At 47.0% G+C, this 24,081-nt stretch overlaps 2 protein-coding genes across 5 annotated transcripts; one reads left to right on the top strand and one right to left on the bottom strand.

Annotated features, from left to right (window-relative positions):
* Window positions 1-1,308: 1,308 nt before the first annotated feature.
* Window positions 1,309-11,192, bottom strand: LYPD4 (LY6/PLAUR domain containing 4). Of its 2 annotated transcripts, XM_007532911.2 has the most exons (5): window positions 11,074-11,192; window positions 3,898-4,078; window positions 3,603-3,746; window positions 1,831-2,157; window positions 1,309-1,576 (listed from the first exon to the last, which is right to left on the bottom strand). In XM_007532911.2, exons 2-5 carry the CDS (start codon window positions 3,962-3,964, stop codon window positions 1,374-1,376), a joined length of 741 nt encoding a protein of 246 aa, XP_007532973.1. In that variant the 5' UTR covers window positions 3,965-4,078; window positions 11,074-11,192; the 3' UTR covers window positions 1,309-1,373. The 2 variants fall into 2 exon arrangements, with proteins under 2 accessions (XP_007532973.1, XP_060042470.1); XM_060186487.1 differs by lacking the exon at window positions 3,603-3,746.
* Window positions 11,193-12,328: 1,136 nt separating this feature from the next.
* Window positions 12,329-19,590, top strand: DMRTC2 (DMRT like family C2). 3 transcript variants are annotated; one of them, XM_060186486.1, is made up of 8 exons: window positions 12,329-12,414; window positions 14,463-14,690; window positions 14,765-14,922; window positions 15,195-15,265; window positions 15,514-15,697; window positions 16,222-16,348; window positions 17,087-17,436; window positions 19,006-19,590. In XM_060186486.1, the coding sequence occupies exons 2-8, from the start codon at window positions 14,467-14,469 to the stop codon at window positions 19,116-19,118; spliced, it is 1,227 nt and encodes a 408-aa protein (XP_060042469.1). In that variant the 5' UTR covers window positions 12,329-12,414; window positions 14,463-14,466; the 3' UTR covers window positions 19,119-19,590. The 3 variants fall into 3 exon arrangements, with proteins under 3 accessions (XP_060042469.1, XP_060042468.1, XP_060042467.1); XM_060186485.1 differs by lacking the exon at window positions 12,329-12,414 and having other exon boundaries at window positions 13,493-14,690; window positions 17,087-17,147; window positions 17,262-17,436; XM_060186484.1 differs by lacking the exon at window positions 12,329-12,414 and having other exon boundaries at window positions 13,493-14,690.
* The last annotated feature ends 4,491 nt before the right edge of the window (window positions 19,591-24,081 follow it).

Below are 24,081 nucleotides of genomic sequence, written 5' to 3'. Positions count from 1 at the left end.
TAAGGGGTCGGCGGTGGCGCAGTGGGTTAAGCGCACGTGGCGCAAAGCGCAAGGACCAGCATAAGGATCGCAGTTAGAGCCCTCGGCTCCCCACCTGCAGGGGAGTCGCTTCATAGACAGTGAACCAGGTCTGCAGGTGTCTATCTTTCTCTCCCCCTCTCTGTCTTCCCTTCCTCTCTCCATTTCTCTCTGTCCTATCCAACAACAAACAACATCAACAATGGTAATAATAATAACCACAACGAGGCTACAACAAGGGCAACAAAAGGGGGAAAAATGGCCTCCAGGAGCGGTGGGTTCATGGTGCAGGCACCGAGCCCAGAAATAACCCTGGAAGGAAGGGAAAAAAAATAAAATAAAAATAAAAGAGATAGAGGGGGTCGGGCAGTGGTGCAGTGGGCTAAGCGCACGTGGTGCAAAGCCCAAGGACCAGGGAGTCGGGCTGTAGCGGAGCGGGTTAAGCGCAGGTGGCGCAAAGCACAAGGACCGGCATAAGGATCCCGGTTCGAATCCCGGCTCCCCACCTGCAGGGGAGTCGCTTCACAGGCGGTGAAGCAGGTCTGCAGGTGTCTATCTTTCTCTCCTCCTCTCTGTCTTCCCCTCCTCTCTCCATTTCTCTCTGTCCTATCCAACAACAAACAACATCAACAATGGTAATAATAATAACCACAACGAGGCTACAACAAGGGCAACAAAAGAGGGAAAAATGGCCTCCAGGAGCGGTGGGTTCATGGTGTAGGCACCAAGCCCAGCAATAACCCTGGAGGAGAAAAAAAAAAAAAAAAAGAGGTAGAGAAAAAGTGACGGATTTGACCAGGATTTCCTAAATCAGTGATTGAATCCAAGATAGAGTGTAAGTTCCAAGAGGAAAAGAGAAGGTAAAAAGAATATTTGGGGTCATCAATAGCTCACCTAGGGAAGCATATGCCTTGATACACAGAACACAGATTTTGAAACCTGGCACCACACAGGAACACCATAAACAGCCAGGGGAGGGGGCTATCCCATGGATGGTGGAGCAGTGCTATAGTTTCTCTCTTATGTCTAATTCTCCTCTCTCTCCTCTCCAAAACTAAACATTAAAAGCTTGAGCCAGAGAGGCCACTCAGTAGTTCCACATATGCATGAACCACCCAAAAACAAAATTTACTTGGGTACCTCTTGGTTTCTGGACATGGCAATTTGCCAATTACCCTCCCTTCTCCCCACCTGCCCTGTTCATTTGACCATATGCACTGCCCACCTGGACGTGTTTAGCACTCTTCACACTTCCACACTTGAACAACACTTAAGGACCACAGGACAAAGAAGAAAGACAACATTTATACTTTATTTGGTTATTTAGAAGGGTTCTGGGATCTGGTCCAGCTAGATCAGCCTCTGAAGGCAAACAGGAAACTTAAGAGGATGCCCCAAGCAGGACCCGGAGTGGAGGGCTCTGAACCAGAAATCTGGGTCTTCTCTAAGATGTTGATGACCTCAGTCACTTTTATGGTGCCAATATTCTGAAATTTTGTTAAAATTTTGTTTTGCTCATAAGCACAGCCCATGAGAAGGAAGGTGGTATTCAGAGATCCTACAAGCAAAAGAAGGAGACATCAGGCACACTACTCCAGACTCAAGGCCTGCCCCTTCTACCAAACACCCCCAAAAATCAGACACCTGTTCTCCTGCCAAAGACTTGGGTCCTAAGTATCTTCCTTCCCCCATGGAAAATCAAGTGCCTAGATTCCTAAGACTGCCAAATCCCTCTTGAGATCCCACCAACTTTTCAGAGATGGAAAGCACACCACATGGAGTAATCATTTGATAAAGTTTCTCTTTTCTCACCTGCCTGAAACTTTAAGGTGGAACTGTAACATTTAGAGGCCTTTTCAGGGCAAGACTCTGTAGTGACAAAATTTGGGAGGCAATCACCAAAGTGCTCGCCCACACATGTCGGACAACTACTGGAAGAAAATGCTAACGTCTTAGGAGTGCTGGCCTTGAGTTTCACAAAAGGATTCAAGCTGGTGAGGTTATTGCAGAGGTAGGTTCGGCAGACACGGCTGTAGGAGGCAATTGACACTCCAGGCGGAGAAATGAGGTAGGAGACTTTCTGGGAGTAAGATGGAAGTGGGCTGCAGCCTTTAAAACCTACAACGCCCCTTTTTGTCCCTGAGGAATATAGGATTAGAGAGCTCTTATCAGTGTCGCTGGCCTCACCCAGAGGTCACACCTACCCACCTTCACCCTGATCATCCTTCATCACCAGCTCTGTCTCTCCTTCCCTGTTCACTTTGCAGTTATATAGGGCTCACATTTGGGTTCTCCCACACAATAATCCCTCTATTCCTTTCTCCTTTTTCATCCTTTCTGCAGTTGATTCCCCTCCTTTTGCAATCTGACTACCTCCTCATTGCTCCCTCACCCAGCCCACACCACAACCAGCCGGGTCCTGCCCCTCTTTTGTCAATGTCCTGATTTTATTTCCAAAAAAAAAAAAAAAAGAAGTGGGACAAATATCTGGAACTGGAGCCAAGGGTTCCTGGGAGTCAAAAGTTCCTGGATACATGAATAGAACTGGGGGTCAAAAAGAAATGTATCCAAAGCTGAGGGTAGAGCATCAACCTCCTACTCATGGGGCCTTGGGTTCAATCCCTAGCACAATATGAGAGCACCAATGGTAGAAACCAAGAGGTGGTGCTCTATAGATAGTGGAGCAGTGCTTTTAGCATCTCACAACACAGACACACACACAGAAAAACTTTTTGGGGGGTCGGGCGGTGGTGCAGTGGGTTGAGTGCATGTGACACAAGGTGCAGGGACTGGCGTAAAGGATCCCGGTTCAAGCCCCCGACTCCCCACCTGCAAGGGAGTCGCTTCACAGCCGGTGAAGCAGGTCTGCAGGTGTCTGTCTTTCTCTCCCCTTCTCTGTCTTCCCCTCCTCTCTCCATTTCTCTCTGTCCTATCCAACAATGAACAACATCAACAACGGCAATAATAATAACCACAACGAGGCTACAATAACAAGGGCAACAAAGGGGGGAGGGGGGAATGGCCTCTAGGAGCGGTGGCTGCACCAAGCCCAGCAATAACCCTGAAGGAAAAAAAAAAGAAAGAAAAACTTTTTTTTTTTTGCCACCAGGGTTATTTCTGGGGCTTGGTGCCTGTACTAAGACTCCACTGCTCCTCGATGCTATTTTTTTTCCTTTTGTTGCCCTTGTTTTTGTTGTTGTTGTTGTTGTTGTTTATCGTTGTTGTGGTTATTGTTGTTGTTATTGCCATCCTTGTTGTTGAATAGGACAGAGAGAAATGGAGAGAAGAGGGGAAGACAAAGAGAGGGAGAGAAAGAGAGACACCTGCAGACCTGTTTCACTGCTTGTGAAGCAAACCCCCTGCAGGTGGGGAGCCGGGGGCTCGAACCAGGATCCCTGTGCCAGTCCCTGCACTTCACAAAATTGTGCTTAACCCACTGCGCTACCACCCAACCCAGAAAATAAAAATATACAAAAGAAAAAAATGGACTAAGAGGGGCTGGAGTGGTTGAGAAAGAGGTAAAGCACAACTCCCAACACCACATAAAAAGGAAAAGGAAATGTCTCAAAGGCACCTCCCATCACCTGTCTCGATGAACACCAGCGTCTCCTCACAGCCCTCATTCAGCTTACACACCATGCTCCTCATCAAAAGCCATTTCCAGTTATGGAAGCTAACAGCTCTGAAGAGTGAGGATGTTGCTTCATAGCACAAAAGAGCCCCAGTCCCTAAGGAGAAAACACTCTTGCAGTCATCTGCTTTCTCAGTTCCTGAACTGCTAACCAAGAGGTCAGTCTTCAGAGTTCATTCCAAACGGAACCCAGCCTGCCCTGCTCCCCACCCTCGGAAGTCCCGGGTATCCAGCTCCAGAGAACATACGAGGCAGAGCAGAGATAGCTCCTAGGAAGCAGAGCAGCTTCACGGAGTGTGAATTCTGGGGTCCCATGGTCTTGAGTCTGGGTCCTGGATGCTAGAGGTCAGTCAGGAGCCAATTTCACTCTATTGCCCTTGGTTCTCGTCAGTCCCGGAATTCAGTTCCCCCGTCTCTGGATCACTGATTCTGGAGCAGAAAGATGACTGTCACTTCCGGTGGCACAGGTTCACTGAACCCTTCAGTTATTTCCCATCTCCATAGGCCCCTCCTATCTGAGCTCCTTAAGTTTATCAAATCATGACTCATGTCTTCTTTTTAGAGGAGCAAAGAAGAATGGCTCACTCAAACTACAGGTCTTACACAGGTTGTCCTCTCACAAGAGACAGTGAGATAAGAAAAAGGAGTAAGTCTGGAAGTTTAATATGTTACCAAGCAACACTTGATTTAAAAACGTATTAAGAGATTTTTTTTTTAATCTCAATAAAAACTCTTTAGACTTGAAGAATAAAATGCCACGTCACATACAAGTGCATGCAAATATGGCAAAAACTAAATAAGATCTGTCATCTAGTTAAGAGTATAATACTGGAGGTCAGGTGGTGGTGCATCTAGTTGAGTACATGTTACCATGCACAAGGACCGAGGTTCAAGCCCCTGAACCCCACCAGCGGGGGGAGGGGGGGGCACTACATGAGTGGTGAAGCAGGACGTTATGGGTACCTCTCTTTCTCTATCTCAGAATGGTTAAAGGGATTCCTTATACAAGTTTTTAAAAGATTGATTTATTATCTCACTTAGTGTGCTGCTTTGTTATGTGCATGACCTAAATTCAAGCTCAGCCTCCCTTCATTGAAGAAAGCTTCACTGCTGTGGTGTCCTTCAACCTCTCTCTTTCTTTCTGCTTCTATCTAAACAAATTTATTTGTTTATTTCTAGAGGATAGTAACAACCAGAGCATCATTCTGGTATATACAGTGCCAGGGATCAAATTTAGGACCTTATGCAAAAGTTCATCCCTCCATCCACTGGATCACCTCCTGGGCCACACTCACTATACAGTTTTTACAACTTCCTATAAGCCAATAATCATTTCAAAACCAAAATGCATTTTTTAAACTAAAGTGAAAATTTGGGACACGACTAAAATAGTACTTAGAAGCAAATTTACATTTTAAAAAAGCCACTTATCAAGAAAAAAGCATTAACATTTTTTATAGACGAGAATCGGGCGATATCGCAGCGGGTTAAGTGCATGTGGCGCAAAGCACAAGGACTGGCATGAGGATCCTGGCCCTCGGCTCCCCACCTGCAGGGGAGTTGCTTCACAGGCAACTCTCCCCCTGTCTTCCCTTCCTCTCTCACAGGCAACTCTCCCCCTGTCTTCCCTTCCTCTCTCCATTTCTCTCTGTCCCATCCAACAACAACATCACTAACAACAACAATAACTACAACAACAATAAAAAAGGCAACAAAAAGGAAATAAATAAAAATATTTTAAAAAAACATTTTATAAACTAACTCAAGATGTTTATAAGTTAACTCAAAGTCATATAAGAACATAGGATAATAAAAAATATATAATAATAATAAAGCAGAAAATTATAAACAAATTGACATTAATTCTTTGACAAGATTAATAAATCTCCAGAGGGTCGGGCAGGTTAAGCACACATGGCATGAAGCCTAAGGACCAGCATAAGGATCCCAGTCCAACCCCCCCAGCTTCCCACCTGCAGGGGGATCGCTTCACAAGCAGTGAAGCAGGTCTGCAGGTGTCTGTCTTTCTCTCCCCGTCTTCCCCTTCTCTCTCCATTTCTTTCTGTCCTATGCAACAACAACGACAGCAATACAACAGTAACCACAACAACAATTTAAAAAAAAAAAAAAGAAAGAAACCAAAGACAACAAAAGGGAGGAAATAGCCTCCAGGAGCAGTGACTCAGTGCAGGCTCCAAACCCCAGCAATCACCCTGGAGGCAAAAAAAAAAATCTCCAGCAGGGAACCACAGGCTGCTCACTGGGTATAGAGGACACGTTGCTAGGCACAAAGACTTGTGTTCTAGCCCTCGGCCACCATATAGGAGCACCTGCAGAGGGGAAGCTTCATGAATGGTGGAGCAGTTTGTGGTCTATTTTTCACCCACTATCTAAATTTAAAAAATTTAAAAAGGAAAGACTTTCATGCCTGAGACTCCAAAATTCCAGGCTCCATCCCCTGCACCACCATAAGCCAGTTTAGCAGTGCTCTGATAAAAAGAAAGAAAGAAAGAAAGAAAGAAAGAAAGAAAGAAAGAAAGAAAGAAAGAAAAGAGTAGAAAGGGCCACCAGGAGCAGTAGAATTGTTCAGTGATAATTCTGGTGGCAAAAATAATTCTCCAGTAAATCTAATCAAGAGAGAAGCTGGGCAGAGGAGATTGTATAATGGTTATGCAAACACTCTCTCATGCCTGAGGCTCCTAAATCCCAGGTTCAATCCCCAGGACCAACATAAGCCTGAGTTGAGCAGTGCTCTGGTGTTTCTATCTGTGTGTGTCTCTTTCTCTCTCTGAATCTCTCTCAAAAATAAAAAAAAAAAAAAGTAAACATTAAAAAGAAAGAGAGAGAGAAACCCAGAAGTACAGAAAATTTAAATTCAGGAAAGTTTTTTTTTAATTTGATTTTCCCCCTTTTGTTGCCCTTGTGGTTTTTATTGTTGTAGTTATTGCTGTTATTGATGTCTTTGTTGTTGGATAGGACAGAGAGAAATGGAGAGGGGAGGGGAAGACAGAGAGGGGAAGAGAAAGATAGACACCTGCAGACCTGCTTCACTGCCAGTGAAGCGACTCCCCTCCAGGTGGGGAGGCAGGGCTCGAACCAGGACCCTTACGCTGGTCCTTGCCCTTCATGCCACATGCACTTAAGCCGTTGCGCTACCATCCGACCCCCAGGAAAGTTTTAAACAATGAAAGTATGTGGTCCGGGAGGTGGCACAGTGATAAAGCATTGGAATCTTAAGTATGAGGTCCCAAGTTCAATCTCAAGGAGCACATGTGCCAGAGTGATGTCTGGGTCTTTCTCTCTTCTCCTATCTTTCTCATAAATAAGTAAAATCTTTAAAAAAAAAAAAAAAAAAAAAAAGGAAAGTATCATGAATAATTCTATGCTTGGAGCAGGGAAAAATTAGCATAATGGTTAAGCAAATAGACCCATACCTGAGGCTATGAGCTCCCAGGGTCAATACCCCCCCATCACTATATGCCAGAGCTGAGCAGTACTCTGGTAAAAAGAATAATAATAATGATAATAATATAAGTAAAATAATAATAATTCTATATTTGGGTTTGTAGTTGCTACCATGTTGTTGCTGTCACTGAGGTTTTATGGCTTCAGGCCAACTTTTTCAGAGAGGGACAAAGAAGTAGAGAGAAAATGATGTCACAGCATGAAAGCTCCCTCCAGTGTAATGACACTATCTGGGTTAGCTTTCTTGCTAATCTGATTTCTGTATATTTGAAAACCCAAATGATGTGGATAGATTTTTTAATTTTTTTTTTTTTTGGTTTGTTTATTGTAACCCAGGGGGTGGCACAGAGTGACTAAAGCACAGGACTGCTAAACATGAGGTCCCAAGTTTCACCCCCGGCATTGCACGTGCAGAGTGATGCTCCAGTTCTCATTCTCTCGCTCGCACTCTCTGTCTAAACATTAATTTTTAAGCACTTATTTATAATATATAAAGAAGAAACAGTAAGAAGCCAGGGCATAGAGAATCGGGCGATAGTGCAGCGGGATGAGCACAAGTGGCGCAAAGTGCAAGTACTGGAGTAAGGATCCTGGTTCAAGCCCCCAGCTTCCCCACCCCCACCCCACGTAAGGATCCTGGTTCGAGCCCCCGGCTCCCCACCACAGGCAGTGAAGCAGGTCTGCAGGTGTCTGTCTTTTTCTTCCCCTCTCTGTCTTCCCCTCCTCTCTCCATTTCTCTCTGTCCTATCTAACAACAACGACATCAATAACAACAATAATAACTACTACAACAATAAAAAAAAAAAAGGGCAACAAAAGGGAAAATAAATAAATAATTTTTAAGCAAAAAAAAAAAAAAAAAAAGAAGCAGCAGCCAGGGGGTTCCGGTGGTAGCGCAGCAGGTTAAGTACACGTGGCACGAAGCTCCAGGACCAGAGTAATGATCCCAGTTCGAGCCCCCGGCTCCCCACCTGCAGGGGAGTGGCTTCACAAGCGGTGAAGCAGGTCTGCAGGTGTCTTTCTCTTCCCCTCTCTGTCGTCCTCTCCTCTCTCTATTTCTCTCTGTCCTATCCAACAATGACGACATCAACAACCACCACAATAACAACTACAGCAACAATAAAAAAGGGCAACAAAAGGGAAAATAAATAATTTTTAAAAATTAAAAAAAAGAAAAAGAAGCCAGGGCATCACTGGTGCATGTGGTGGCAGGATTGAACTGGAAACTTCAGGCATAAAAGTCTGGGGAGCCAGCATAGAGGTGATGCAAAAATGCTCTCATGCCTGAAGCACAAAATGCCCCAGGTCCAATCCACAGCGCCACCATAGACCAAAGCTGAGCAATGGTATGGTTAAAAATAAATAAATAAAATAAAATCTGATGCTCTACCTGCTGAGCCAGTACCTCCAGCTGCATGAAGTGAATAAATTTCTAAAACAGTATTAAAGCCAAAATTAGCACACGAAGAGTATATGAAAGTTCTCAAAACAACAAAAATAACCAAGACCACTTGCAAATTAGCAAGAAAAAGAAACATCCCAGTAAATAAATGTGTTAAATACAAAAAGAAGGATTTCTCAGAAGAGCAAACTAAAAATACTAACAATTTGTTAATTAAAAAAAAAAAAGGTGGGTCGGGTGGTGGCGTACCTGGTTGAGCACACGTTACAATGGGCAAGGACCCAGGTTTAAGCCTCCAGCCCTCACCTGCAGGAGAGAAAGCTTCACAAGTGGTGAAGCACTGAAGCAGGTGTCTCTCACCCGATGTCCCCTTTCCCTCTTGATTTCTGACTCTGTCTATCCAATAGATAAAGATAATTTTAAAAATTGGGGGGGGCAGATGGTGGCGCACCTGGTTGGGCGCACATGTTAAGGACCCAGGTTCGATCCCCTGGTTTGCACCTGCAGGGGGAAAGCTTCACAAGTGGTGAAGCAGGGCTGCAGGTGTCTCTCTATCTCTCTCCTTCCCTATGATACCCTTCCCTCTCTATTTCTATCTGTCTCTATCCAATAAATGAATAAAGATAATTTAAAAATAAAAATAAAAATAGTGTATCAAACTGTACACCTAAAAGACTGACAAAATATGGCAAAACTAAAAAAAAGGACAAGCAAGGAATGCAGAAAAACAAGGACCATTGTGCACTGCTGTTCACAGGATGGACTGGCATACAGAGTAAGCACCCCTTCTGAATCCTGAGAAACTGAGGAGCTGACAGCTCAGTGTCTCAGGCCCAAAGCAGCAGGGAAGGACCTAAAGCAAATATTTAAGTCAAAGCAGGTTTACAAATACCCACATGTAGTATAGCTAAGGGCATACATCAGAGACTGCCACCTCATCTACAAAGGAACATGTGCAAGGAGGCAACATCACTGTGACTGTGTTGACAACAATGTAGCCCTCTCTCCCTAAGGTCCAGTGAGCTCCCAACATGCAGAGGACGCTCCCTGAGCAACACTGCAGTACTTAGCAGCCAGTGACTAGATACATAAGAAACATTCACATGAATGGATCAGAAGAGCTCAGTGCTATGAATGGTAAATAAGACAACACCGCACAGATGAAAGCCTCCTGTGTATAAAAACGCTGTGCATCCTACAAGAACACACACAAGCCAGAAGATGCCCACCAAACACACCGAAAAGGAGTGCTCAGGGAGGATTAGTGGAATGCAACCTGGGAATGAGAAGTACTGAAAATGAAACAATACAGGTGATACAAAGTACTGTCTGTGAGGTGGCACAGTACATAAAAGTTCATAGGCTTTGGACCCAAAGATATGCTAAAGCTGGAATCTCTAGCCTTCCCTGTACTAGCCCTGAAACATCATTGGAACTCATCTGTGAAACAGATCAGCAATACATCTCATAGATTACTTGTCTTTAAAAAGAAATTAAGGAGCTGGGCCGTAGTTAAGCACACATGGGCGGGTTAAGCACACATGGCAAAGCTCAAGGATCCTGGTTCCAGCCCTCAGCTCCCCACCTGCAGGGGAGTCACTGCAGGAGGTGAAGCAGGTCTGCAGGTGTCTATCATTCTGTCCCTCTCTGTCTTCCCCTCCTCTCTCCAATTCTCTGTCCTATCCAACAACAATGACATCAATAACAACAATAATAATAACCACAACGATAAAACAACAAGAGCAGCAAAAGGGAAAAAAATAGCCTCTAGGAGCAGAGGATTCGTGCAAGCCCTGGCAATAACCCTGGAGGACAAAAAAAAAAAAAAAATAAGGGAAGAGTCAGGGAGATATGGAAGCAGTGTACACAAGTCATTCAGGGCATAGGTATGCAAACAAACTTTCATGCCTGAGGCTCGGAAGTCTCAGGTTCAATCCCCCGCACTACCATAAGCCAAGTTTATCAGTGCTCTGGTTAAATAACAAAAACAAAATACATATATATAACAGTCATTCATGCCTGAGACCCAGAGGCCCAGGTTACATCTCTGATGCCACCTATAAGCCAGGGCTGCGAAGAGTTCTGATGTCTATATATGTGGATCGCAAGATGGGTCACCCACTGTTCCAGATGGGTCACACTTAACCATGCACAAGGTCACAGTCCCCAACAAGATCACAGAAGCACTACGTATGACAGGTGCTGTGGTGTCTCTCCTTCTCTCTCTCTACCTTGATCTCAAATTTGAAAACGAAAATCTGACTGGAGTGACAGAAATCCTACAGGCACGAAGTTCTTGTGCAATAACAGCGGCGATGATGATGATGATGATGATGATGATGATGATATAAAATATCAAAGCAGATGGTAAGGCAATGGTGCACTGACTAAACCTTCGTGCAAATAAACACAGGCACGGTGCGTTAAGGTCTCCACAAACACTGGGTTCCTTGCCTCTCGGTTGACTAACTCATCAAATTCAACCTGTGCAGCTGGCATCCCAGGCTCTCGCCTCCCCCCCCCCCAAACACACACATCCCAGGGCTCCCCAAAACACCTTTGCAACTTTGCCTGCAACTGCTCCTCTGCACAGAAGTCCAGCTAGAAGACGCGCCGGCCACCCTCTTCTATCCTTCAGAAAGGCAGGTTGTGCACCCCCGAAACCTGGGGCACACAAAGGGGCTGCGGACCCCAGAAAAAGATGGGACACAGGGAAGGGAAATGAAGGCTGAGAAAGGACCACACAGGCGGGTGGTCAAAACTCAAAACAACAACTAGAAAAAGAAAAAAAGGCCGGGGGGGGGGGGGGGGGGGGCGGGTAAGGCCGATCAGAGAATGGCCCCGTCAGCCTGAAAAACAAGACACAACAGAAATGAGATGCAATAGAGAGAGAGACAGACAGACAGACAGACAGACAAAGACAGGACCTCCACAAGTCTCGACCCAAACAGGGAAGCAACCAGCAGAGACAAATCAAACTTGTCGAGGAAAGAGGGTGAAGGCGCCGGAGGTCACGTGAGGACCGGGACCGCACAGGAAGGGGAGGGACACACGCGAGGCGGCGCTACCCAGTGGCCACCACTCCAGGCCAGAGCCCCGAAGAGCTGGACCTCAGGCCCGGAGCGAGGGGCAGAGATGGCGAGAGGGCGTGGGTGAGGCTGTAACGGAAACCAGCCTTGACAGACGGGCAGACGAGAAGACACCCACAAAAAATGTTTAAAAATAAAAAAAATGAGGGTGGCCACAAACTAAGGAGATACAAGCGGGCAGGAGCGGGAAAAGCACAAAGCAGGGAACGAATAACAGAAGCAGGCAGGGCAGGGCTTGGGGCTGAGAGAAAAACGACAACTGTCCAGACAGTGCAGAAGACCAAGAGGCTGAGAGGCGTGGCCGTAAACAACAGGCCAGAAGCGAGACTGCGCATGCGCACGCAGGCTCTAGCCGCCCACCGGACCCTGACCCGCGAGCGCGCGCGCTTGTTGGCCGTTCCTTGAGGAGGGGGAACGAGAACGGGGCTCATCTCGTGCTAGAAGCAATACTCGACGTCCCATTGGCCAGCTGCCCCCAAAAGAGGGGATGAACAATCGGGGAAAGCAAACCACAGGAGGCAGGAGAAGGAGCACGAGACTCAACTCGACGCGCTATTGGCTGGCCTGAGAGACTGGCGCCAAGAGTAGTGCTCAAGAAGCAAGGGGCGGGACTTGAAGTGCAGGATCTTGAAACGTATTGGTCACCAGCCTCCAAGACTGAGGAGGGGGCACCTGAAGCTGATTGGTCCTTGTGACAAGGGGCGGGAAAACCGGCGCGCGCTCGGCCGTTCCTCAGGGCGCTTTCTCTCCCACCAGGGGGCGTCTTTGCTTCTCCTGACTGAAAAATCTCACTCTGCTTGGAAGCTGTGGTAACTGGCGGGCGCGAACCCGCCCCCGCCTCTCCCCATTCCTTCACGCCCTCTCCCGGGGCCCCGCCCCAGCAGCCCCTTGCCCGCCCCTGCAGCTCCTCGTGCCCGTCCCCTCCCTCTCGCGGCGGGGTCCTGGGCGCGCTCGGGCCGCCCTCTCCCGCGGACCCCGGGGCGGAGCAGGGCGGGAGGGGGTGGCCGCGGGAGTTGGGGTGCTGAGGTGTGGGGTGTGGGGCAGGAGAGATCAAAGGCCCTGTGCAGGGCTGCCTCGGTTCCCCGAGGGTGCAGAGCGGGGGAGGGGGGCGTGCAGGGAGGGGCGACCTTCGTGGAGGGGGCTCAGCGCTGGGGTGGACGGACGACAGCAGTCACTCCTGACAGGGGGGCTGGGGGGGGGGGAAGCATCGTGGTTCTGCAAAAAAAAAAAAAATGGCTCATGCCTGGGGGCCGGGCGCAGCAGGTTAAGCGTAAGTGGCACAAAGTGCAAGGACTGGCTCAAGGATTCCGGTTCGAGCCCCCGGCTCCCCACCTGCAGGGGAGTCGCTTCACAGGCGCTGAAGCAGGTCTGCAGGTGTCTGTCTTTCTTTCGCCCTCTCTGTCTTGCCCTCCTCTCTCCATTTCTCTCTGTCCTATCCAACAACGACGACAGACATAGCAAGGGTAACAAAAATGGGGAAATGGCCTCCAGGAGCAGTGGATTCGTAGTGCAGGCACCGAGCCCCAGCGATAACCCTGGAGGCAAAAATAAGTAAAATAAAAAAGCCTCATGCCTGAGGTTTGGTGGTCCCAGGTTCAAGCCCACAGGCCTCACCTGAAGGGGGGAATCTTCACAAGTGGTAAAGCAGGGCTGCAGGTGTCTGTCTCTCTCTCTATCTCCCCATTCTCTCTCGATCTGTCGCTGTCTATCCAACAAGCAAATATTTGTTGGCAGAGGGTTGATGCACAGTCTAGCATGACTACTGTATTCTTTAAAGGGTTTCATCATCATCATAATCATCATTATTATTATTATTACAAGTAGAGTTTTGCATGGGACAAAGGCAGAGTGACAGGCCAGACAGAGCACCACGCCCATAAGGAGTATGTGGTGCCCGGAATGGAGCAGGGAGCCTCAGGGAAGCCAAAGGATGCTCTCTCCCACTTGAGCCAGCCCCCCAGTGCCATAGGGCTTCACTGTTGAAGGAGGTGTGAGGAAAAAACGGTTGGGTGAGAGTGTTTATGGGGAAAGGAGTGTAGATGTGGGTGGGGCACAAGAGTGCAGGTGGGTGTAGGTGGAAAGATGGGGCTTGGGGACGTGTGGGATTTGGAAGGCGGAGCAGAAGAAAGCAGAGAGCCAGGAAGCAGAGTGCATGGTCCATGCCCTACTGTGCCTGAGGGCCTGGGGCTAACCCCAGGCACCAGGGAAGCTGCAGGCGTGGTGAGACGATGCTGTGGTGTCTCTCCTCCCTCTCTCTCATGTCTCTCTCGCTGCCTGTCTACTCCTCTCCTTTCTCACTAAAAATAACAAATAGAAAATCAGTCCAGGGGTGTATGTGTGTGTCTCAGACAAGTGTACACACACACATACACACACACCTTGGGCTCATTCCTCAGCACCACATTAACAAAGAAAGGAAAGGGGGGCGGGTGGTGGTGCACCTGTAGAGTGCACGTTACCAATTGCAAGGACCCGGGTTCAAGCCCCCACTCCCCACCTGCAGAAGGGAAACTTCACAAGCAATGGAGTAAAGCTACAGGCATCTCTCTGTCTCTCTCCTCTATCTCTGTTCCCCTCTCCATTTCTCTCTGTCCTATTACATAATAAAACTTAAAAGATTCGTCCATATATTTAAAGAAATTTAAACTAACAAATAAAAAGAGGAGAGAGGATCTTAGGAAGAAGGTGCTTCCTGAAGGGAGGACGCCTGAGGAAGATAGTGAAGGGGTGAAGCTCGGGAAGGAGAGATGGTGAAAGTCGAGTTCAAGGATGGGCAGGATGGTGAATTACCTCAGGTGCAGTCTCCCAGAACAGGAGAGTTGGCCAGCCACGCTCACCCTCCTACTCCTGCCCCTAGATCCATGGAACCCAGTGAAAAGCCTGCTGTTCACCACTGCCCCTCAGATTCTACCACAGGGGGTGAGACCACAGCCCCCCAGGGCATGGAGCTTGTCCCCAAGAGAGCTGTCACTCGCTCTCCAACCTGTGCCCGCTGCCGCAATCACGGCGTTACTGCCCACCTCAAGGGCCACAAGCGCCTCTGTCTCTTTCAAGCTTGCGAGTGTCACAAATGTGTCCTCATCTTGTGAGTATGAGATCCAGGGAAGGGAGCAGGGTGGGCCTCCCCTTAAGGTGACTGATTGTTGACTCCCCTTTTAGGGAGCGCCGAAGGGTCATGGCTGCCCAGGTGGCCTTGCGTAGGCAGCAGGAGGCACAGCTAAAGAGGCACCTGGCTCAGGGCCTGATAAGGAAAGGAGCAATCCCTCCCAAAACTCCCAGTCGTGTCAAGAAGGGAACCACTCGACCGGGGGGCCCCCGTGAGTATTCTCTGGTCAGGATGGGGCAGGGATTTGGGTGGAGAAAACCTAAACAGAGAAAGGAATGCCCTTGGGTAAGGTGTTTCTGCTCTCAGGGCCTCAGCCTCCCCAGCTTTACAATGTGTTCAGCTACCTGGTGGACACACTGAGATCTGTGATTTAAAAAAGGACCAGAGGGATACTACTCATTTTGCAGCTGGGGTGGAAGGGGGGGGGGGGGATAGAGGGCTCAGGAGAAAAGACTCACCAAAGCTTTTCCTGATCCCTCACAGCTGGAAAGGAGAACAGAGTGACTCAGACCCCTCATGGGGCTGTCCCAGTGACACTGACACCCCCTGGGAAGGTAAGGAGAGCCTGAGGCCTGAGTGATTCCTCGTCTAACCAAGCTCCTTCCCTTGACAAACCCTTGACACCTGGGTCCTTAGATCCAGCCATGACTTGCTATATCATCTTGGGGAAAATCACTTCTTTATGGACAAAATGAGGGGTAGGATTTTAGGGTCCTCCAAGTTTTGGGGTCCTCTCTCCATCCTGCAAACACCCTTACCCGGCCTGGTACCTGACTCCAGCCTCTGCCCTCTGCCCTCGCAGGAGAATTCCCGAGCACCTCTGCTACTCAGCCATCCCACAGAAGCCTTGCCTTTGCCTTGGGCCCCAGTACTTCCAGGCCCTTGGACCCCTGGACACTGGCTGCCTCCTGGTCTTTCAGTGCCACCCCCAGTGGTGTGCCGCCTGCTTTGCCAAGAAACTGCTGTCCCTCTACATCCCTTCCCTGGTAAGATGACTTCAGCATTCACCTAGTATATATTAGAATGCCAGTATTGTACTGTATCAGACAAGGAAAAGGGTGCTGGGGGAGGCTGATAGATGTGATATATGCGCAAAACTCCAGGTTAGATCCCTGTTCCACATAGAACAGAGTCTCATTAAACAAATCTAAAATACAAAAGGAGAGATTGAAAGGTAGCACCTGGTAGGGTGCCTGCACTGCTGTTTTTAAGCCAGGAGCAAGCCCCAGAGCCACAGGGGAGGTGCTATGACAGGAGAGGAAGGTCCAGTGCTATGGTGTCTCCCACTCTCTGTTTCTCTATATGAATGAAAGAAGGAAATTTTTACACATTTATGTAAATTTTTATTTACACAGATATACAAAAATAAATAAGAATGAACACAAATAAGAGGATACTAGATAGTGTTGCTGATAGGAAAAAGGAGGACAGTGGCCAAGATAGGAAAAAGGAGGACAGTGGCCATCAACTCTGACTCCTATAAATTCTGCATTCTTATTATCCCCATTAGGCTTTGAACCTGGCACCTCTCTCCGACTGCCCACTCATGGACCCCTCCCAACCTGCCCAGGATCTCGCCCAATACTGACAGCTCCTCTTTCTGGAGAATCCCAAGGAGCCTCTGTCCTGCCCCGCACGTAAGTTAGAAGAAAGGACTGTTTACCATATACCTAACACTGAGCTAGACACCACAGTTGTTGGCAAGGAAGAAACAATCTCAGGCTGGTGAGCGAGACAGAGCTCCCCTAGCTCTGCCACAGCCCAGCTATAAACCTTTATTAAGTATCTTGGTCTCTTTGATTTGCCTCTCTCAGTTGAAAACATAGTTACTTACGACTTGAGTCGTAACAAGAATTAAGAATAATGTATGGAGTATACCTAGTACAAGCCATGAGCGAATAGTGCTTACTAAATCTACTTAAGGTAACAGATAAGAGGGGGTCAGATTGTCTGTTGAAAATTAGTTACGTGGGGCTGGAGATGTAACCCAGTGACAGAGTTTATGCCTCCAATGCATCAGATCCTAGATGCAATCCCTGCTTAGGAGAGAGCTTAGTCTACTAGAGAAAGCTTCCTAGAGTTTTTGCCTTCAAGTTCCACAAAGATTAGAGCCTTAGAGTGAGGAAAATCAGGACACACACACAAACTAACACCAATAATCCTCATAGTAACTCTAGGAAGAAGGTGGCAGGGATTTCCATTTTATAGAAAACAAAGCAGACCAAGAGAGGGGGAGGGATTTGTTTAGGGCCACAAAGCCCAACAACCAATGGGTGCCTCTCATATCAGAATATAGCAGAATTCTGACCGTCTTTCCATGTGTAAATGTCCAATCATATATTTAATCCTCTGATATCATCTTCCCTTGTTTCCAGGTGCTCAACTCTGATACTCCAGCCCTGTGGCCCCCCAGACCCTCTTTTGCTGCAACCTCAGGTCCTGGATAAGACTTCTGGGGAAGGGAAGCTCAGAGAAGGAATGGAACACTTAGGAGTTTTTAATGGAACACTTAGGAGTTTTTCAGTAAGCTTCTCTCCCTTTACCTTGCAGGTGCCTGCAGCCTCTCGCCTGGCCTGGACCTCACTCTCCTCAGAACGGCAGTTGCAACGAGAGGCAGCTGAGGCTCTTGTAGGGCTGAAAGACTCATCCCAGGCTCCCCGGTTGACCCCTTCTATCTCCCCTAATCCTGCCTGGATCTCTCTGCTTCATCCTTGTGGCCCACCAGGTAACTTGTTCCCTGCAAATTCTTAGTAAGCAGGGACTCACCAGACATTAGAGAGATCAGCAGGTTGAACATTCTTCAGCCCAGGCCATATGCTTCTCAGCCTAGCCCCCTGGTGTGTAGTTGAGAGTTGCTCAGTATCACTTTGTGCTCAAAAACAAATTTCTAGTGTCCCATACCAAGGGAAGAGAGGTCCTGAGAGAGATTTGCCCAAGGGCATATGGCAAGATAGTGGCAACCAGCTCTCCTATTTCTGGTTCAGAACTTGTATGTGCGCATGTCCCCTCCCTCTCTTTCTCTCCCCCTTTGCCCCCCCCGCCCCCCCCCCTTGCCTCCTGCTGACACTCAGTAACTGCCTTTGAAGAGCTTTCATTTCTACTTGGGATATAGACACATTCACAAAATTTATAACAAAGTAGAAATAACTAGAGGAATCTTGAGAAATGGGAAATAACCTCTGGGAGGAACAGAGAGAAGGCTGAGAATTCTCTTCCCCAAAATGGTGAATTGGGCAAGGCGGGTATAAGTGAGGAGAAACTTCTGGAATAGAAGGAGCTAAAGAGGCAGGTGGTCTTTTATGTCAGGCTCAGGTGTCCAGACTAACAACTGTGTGTAAAAGAGAGCCAGAGATTGTTTCTGAGCAACGCAGACATTCACTGACCATGACCTTTTTAAGTTTTTGTTTGTTTTTTGGATGCCAGGGTTATCACTGTGGCTTCATGTCTGCATAACAATGTCACTACTCCCAGTAGACATTTTTCCTCTTTTTATTTTTTTTTCTTTGCTAGGAAAGAGAACTTGAGAGGGAAGGGAGAGATAGGGAGAAAGGAGACACCTACAGTACTGCTTCACCACTTGTGAAGCTCCCACACACATACAGATGTGAGCCAAAGGCTTGAACCGGGTCTTCATGCACTGTAATATGTGTACTCTACCATGTGTGCCAGCACCTGGCCCTTAGAGCATGAGCTTTTTTTAATATCTCATTTCATATGTTCCATGTTCTCTACTGTGAAGATCCCAGTGTTCTAATGAAAGCAGAAAATAAGAGCATAGTTCAATATCACCCATTTTCCTCAAAAACTAGTGAGTAACTAGTAGGTAAGCAGGAGTGACAGTGAGTTTTAACTATATAAGTGCTGCTGCTGTCTATGTCCAGGCTGGCCTGAACACTCCTAATCTAAAAATACAAGTGATGTGGTCCGGGAGGTGGCGCAGTGATAAAGCATTGGACTCAATAAAGCGTAAGATCTCAACTTCAGTCCCCAGCAGCACATGTGCCAGAGTGATGTCTGGTTCTTTCTGTCTCATCTTTCTCATAAATAAATAAAATCTTTAAAAACAAAAATACAAGTGCTGACTTGATCAAGACACTGGTGACTGTGATGGAAGGGCTGGAATGGAGAAGGCTACAACAGTGGTGGGAAAATCAGTGAAAAGAAAATGTTAGCTATGATTCATTCAGGCGAACAAGGATTAGATCTGGATTAGATGGGGTATAAAAAGGGGTGGTATTCCTGGAGAGGGAAACTGTTGTGACCTGGTCTCTCTCTCCTTCTTTTCTGACTATAGCTGCTGCTGGAGGAAGAGGATTCCAGCCTGTTGGCCCCTCTCTTCGACCCAGCCCAGCCGCCTCCGTGGCTCTGCATATTGGGCGACTAGGGTCCATCTCCCTCCTAACTTAAAAGCTCAGAGGTGGAGACCTTGCTAGGGCAGCAAGCAATGCATTCAGGCACTGTATATTAGTATTTTAGTATTTTACAAATGATTTATGAGTGGAATTTAACATAGTACAAACATTAGGGTCTGTTTTTGTTTGTTTGGTTTGGTGTTTTTTTTTTTTAAGCTTTCAGGTGCTTTGTTAGCTTTTGGTTTTTGTTTTTTTCATGTAGTGTGTACTTTTCCTTGGCTGAAAAAAAATATTCTTGTTGTCCATGGGTCCTAAGAAATTTTTAAGTCCCCAATAGAACTGTACAGTTTAAACTCACCAGTATCTAAAGAGGCTCGTGCATGAACTCAACCTACTTATTGGTGTGTTATTCTCTATCCTACCTGCACACTCGTGGCTGTATCCATATATGTGAAAAAAAGATTATTTTCATTTTGCATCTATATTTCTATAAATTAGCAGGAAATAAACCAGTTTTAAGTCAATGAGATTTGGGTATTGCTTGTTATTATGTCCTAGCCCAATTTATCCTGACTGACAGAACTTGTTCAATTCACTTCTCAAAATGAGTATCAGTTATTTAGTAATTACTGCAAACAAACACAAACTCAGATTTCTTACTCTGACTAGATAAGAGAATTGTACAAGGAAATAGTAGGAAATTCACTGATTCACTAATTAACTGCCTGTTCTATGGGGCCGGCAGTGACACATCCAGTTGAGTGCACATAGTAACTAACTGCCTGTTCTATGATACATATGAAGTTTCCAGCTGTCCAAGGTGGCAGAAGTTGAAATATCAAAGTGCTCAGAATGTCATACTAATGAGTAAAGGACAAATGAGTGGTACTGTGAGATAGCTCCCCTGATTGAGGGCACACTTTTCCCATAAAGGAGGACATGGATTAAAACCCTTAGCCACCACATGGGAGCACCTGTGCCATATAATTGTCATATAGTTATTAGTAGATAATATATTCCTCTTCAGAATGGTTTCTTTCACTTAGAAATATGCATGTGAATTTCTCCCATGACTTTTCCTTGTTTGCTATCTGCTTCTAAGTGCTGAGTAACAGTCCATTTTCTAAATTGACCACAGTCTCAAACCATTTTTTAAATCTTTGTAAATAGAATTATTGGAAAAGGTTGAAGAGTTATCAGTTGTGAATTCAAATCCCAGTTCAGGCTTTAACCTTACATAACCTTGGTCAAGTAATACAACTCTTAACCTCTGTAACCACCTCACAGAACCATTAAGATTATAAATCTGGGGGCCAGGTGGCACACCAGGTTAAGAGCACATAGTGCGAAGCACAAGGAATGGAACAAAGATCCCAGTTTGAGCTGCCAGCTCCCCACCTGCAGGGAGGTCATTTCACAACCAGTGAAGCAGGTCTGCAAGTCTGTATCTTTCTCTCTCCTTGTCTTCCCCTCCTCTCTCAACTCTGTCCTATCCAACAACAGCAACAACAGTGAAAAAACGATGGCTGCCAGGAGCAGTGGATTTTTTTGTAGTGCAGGCACCAAACCCCAGTTATAACCCTGGAGGCAAAACTTTTTTTAAAAAATTGTAACAACAATGATAAACAACAAGAGCAACAAAAAGGGAAAAAATAACCTCCAGGAGCAGTGGATTTGTAGTGCAGCAATAACTCTGGAGGCAAAACAAAAAAAAATTAAAAATTAAAAAAAATTTTAATTATAAATCTGGGCCTGGGGTGGACAGCATAATAGTTATGGAAAACAGACTTTCATGCCTGAGGCACCAAAGTTCCCAGGTTCAAGCCCCAGCACCACCATAATCCAGAGCTGAAAAGGCAAAAAAAAAAAAGTTGAATACTTTTTAAAATATTGGTATAGCATACTGGATTATTCTTTTGTGTGTCTTTTTTTTTTTTGCCTCCAGGGTTATTGCTGGGCTCAGTGCGTGCACCATGAATCCACCGCTCCTGGAGGCCATTTTTCCCCCCTTTTGTTGCCCTTGTTGTTGTAGCCTCGTTGTGGTTATTATTATTGCCATTGTTGATGTTGTTCGTTGTTGGATAGGACAGAGAGAAATGGAGAGAGGAGGGGAAGACAGAGAGGGGGAGAGAAAGATAGACACCTGCAGACCTGCTTCACCGCCTGTGAAGCGACTCCCCTGCAGGTGGGGAGCCGGGGGATCAAACCGATATCCTTACGCCGGTCCTTACGCCGGTCCTTGCGCTTTGTGCCACGTGCGCTTAACTCACTGCGCCACCGCCCGACCCCCTGGATTATTCTTAAGGCATTTCCATACACAGTATTTCACTCTAGGGGGAGAGGGGTGGTGTTCTTTTGAACCCTCAGAAGTCTGGGCCAGCAAGACAGTGACTGCTTTGCCACGGACACAACCCAGGTGTGAACCTCTAATACCCATAGTACTAGGGGGAAGCTTTGGTGCTGTGTTGTGTCTCTCCCTATATGAAAATATTGGCGGGAGTAGAACGGTAGTGCAGCAGGTTAAGTGCAGGTGGCACAAAGCGGAACAAAGCCCAAGGACCAGCATAAGAATCCCGGCTTGAGTCCCCCGGCTCCCCACCTGCAGGGGAGACGCTTCACAGGCGGTGAAGCAGGTCTGCAGGTGTCTTTCTCTCCCGTCTGTCTTCCCCCTCCTCTTTCCATTTCTCTCTGTCCTATCCAAAACGATGACAACAATAATTACAATAATAAAACAAGGGCAACAAAAGGAAATAATTAATAATAAATATTAAAAAAAATAAGTTCCTCATGTTTGGTGTCTCTCACCAAAGTAAAGGTCTCTGGGGTGGGGGTAGGGGTGTCAAGTCCTGGAGCATAATGATGAAGGAGGACCATGGCTGGGAATTAGTGTTATGCAGAAAACTGAGAAATGTTACGCATGTACCAACTACTGTACTTACTGTCAACTGTAAACCATCAATCCCAATTTAAAAAAAAAGTTAGTCATGGAGCTAGATGGTGGCTCGCCTCACAAACAGCACAAACATTACCATCACACTGATCCAGGTTCAAGCTCCCGTTCAAGCACCTGTAGAGGGGAATCTTCATAAGCAGTGGAGCAGTGTTGCAGGAGTCTATCTCTCCCTCTCTTGTCTTTCTCTTTCCTGCTTTTTATTTATAAAGTCACAAACATTTAAACGTTTCTTCTTACATTTTTTTGTTTGTTTTGGTCATTTCTGGTGCTTCACTGGTCCAGACTGACTTCTTCAAAGAAATGGGGAAAAAAGGAAGGTCACTCGGGAGTAGTAATAGGTGTGGTGTGACTTAGAAAGGAAGGGGGGGTGCTAGAGGTAGCGCACTGGGTTAAGCGTACATAGTACAAAGCACAAGAATCCACTGTTATATTGAACCCCAGCAATAACCCTGAAAGCACTAAATAAATAAGGAAGAGAAGGCAGGACCATAGGGGGTAAAAATGGGTAAACATATATAAATATATTGATATAACGTCAACCCATTATCTGTGACCATGGAAGACTACTGCAGTTCCCAATGGAGATGATGAAGACACAGGTGGTGAGAACGTTATGGAATCATACCCCAATTACCTTACAATTTTGTAAACAATATTTAATTACTAAAAAAAAAAAAAAAAAAGACTCCCATGCCTGTGGGTCTGAGGTCCTAGGTTCATAGGTTCAATTCTTTTTTTTTTTTGCCTCCAGGGTTATTGCTGGGGCTCAGTGCCTCCACCATGAATCCACAGCTCCTGGAGGTCATTTTTCCCCCTTTTGTTGCCATTGTTGTTTTATTGTAGTTATTATTGTTGTTATTGAGGTTGTCGTTGTTGGATAGGACAGAGAGAAATGATAAGACAGAAAGGGAGAGGTAAGACAGAGAGAGGGAGAGAAAGACACCTGCAGACCTGTTTCACCGCGACGCCCTGCAGGTGGGGAGCCTGGGGCTCCAGCCGGGATCCTTACAACGGTCCTTGCGCTTTGCGCCACGTGCGCTTAACCCGCTGCTACCGCTGGATCCCCCTACGTTCAATTCTTAGCACCACCATAATAAGCCAGAGCTGTGCAGTGCTACGTGTCTTTCTGTATTCTTCTAGCGTTTGCCCTTCTTCCGTAGCCAGTCAACAGCGTCAGGTTGAGCCTGATGTCAAGTTTCGAGACCTCCTTTGAATCTGGAGAGGTGGCAGTCGTTGACTATGTGGGTCACAGTCCGTCTGTAGCCGCAGGGGCAGTTCGGGATGCATTGGATCGACCTTCCCGTGGTGCATCCCGTGATTCCCCATTCATTGGGGAAACTGAGATCCTTCCTAGCCGACTGAATCCACATGGATCCCAGTCACTTTCAAAGCCAGCAACAAGCAGCTCCTGACAGCTTTCAAGCTGTTGGTCCTGCTCTTCGAGTCCTCCAACTTAATGTTGAGGGGCTGTCCTTTGCCAAACGCGTTCTTATTGGTCTTTCTGTATTAAATAAAATATTAAAATAATAGACACGACTAAATGCTGAACCAAGAGATTCAGACACTAGGAGGCAGGGCAGAGCAACACTAACTCTCCCTGCAGGCCCCGCCTCTTTCTCTAGGTCCCAGATCTTTCCCCTCCTCGCCCCGGAGTGGCTTCTGCTCCACCTAAACGATCGCGAAGCAACTTCCGCCCTTAGAGAGGCGAGGCTTCCGCCACCAGCTCTCATGAGTACCGGTGGCTGCGGGAGGGTGGCAGTGGCCACATGAGTTTCTTGCACTTGCCTTAGACTGTCACAGTTCCGCCCTTACTAACCCCACTTCCGGCCATAAAGGCTACTTCCCGTTGAGGACCCCAACGGCGTCCGGGGCTGTTTCCTGCCCACCTAGGTCCCACACCATCATAGTCTCTGTCGCCACTGTCCCTCGTCACGACAAACAAAAGAAGCCAGCTCCCCTGGCCTCTCAATAGCGCTCCGGGGAAAGGAGGAGCAGCGCAGAAACACGGCCCCACGCCCCGGCCCCCCCCCCACCGCCCAGGCAGGAAGGAAGCGAAGCCTCCCGC

Source organism: Erinaceus europaeus, chromosome 2 (genome assembly GCF_950295315.1).
Source record: "Erinaceus europaeus chromosome 2, mEriEur2.1, whole genome shotgun sequence".
NCBI lineage: Eukaryota > Metazoa > Chordata > Mammalia > Eulipotyphla > Erinaceidae > Erinaceus > Erinaceus europaeus.
This window is presented reverse-complemented; position numbering and strand designations above follow the sequence as displayed.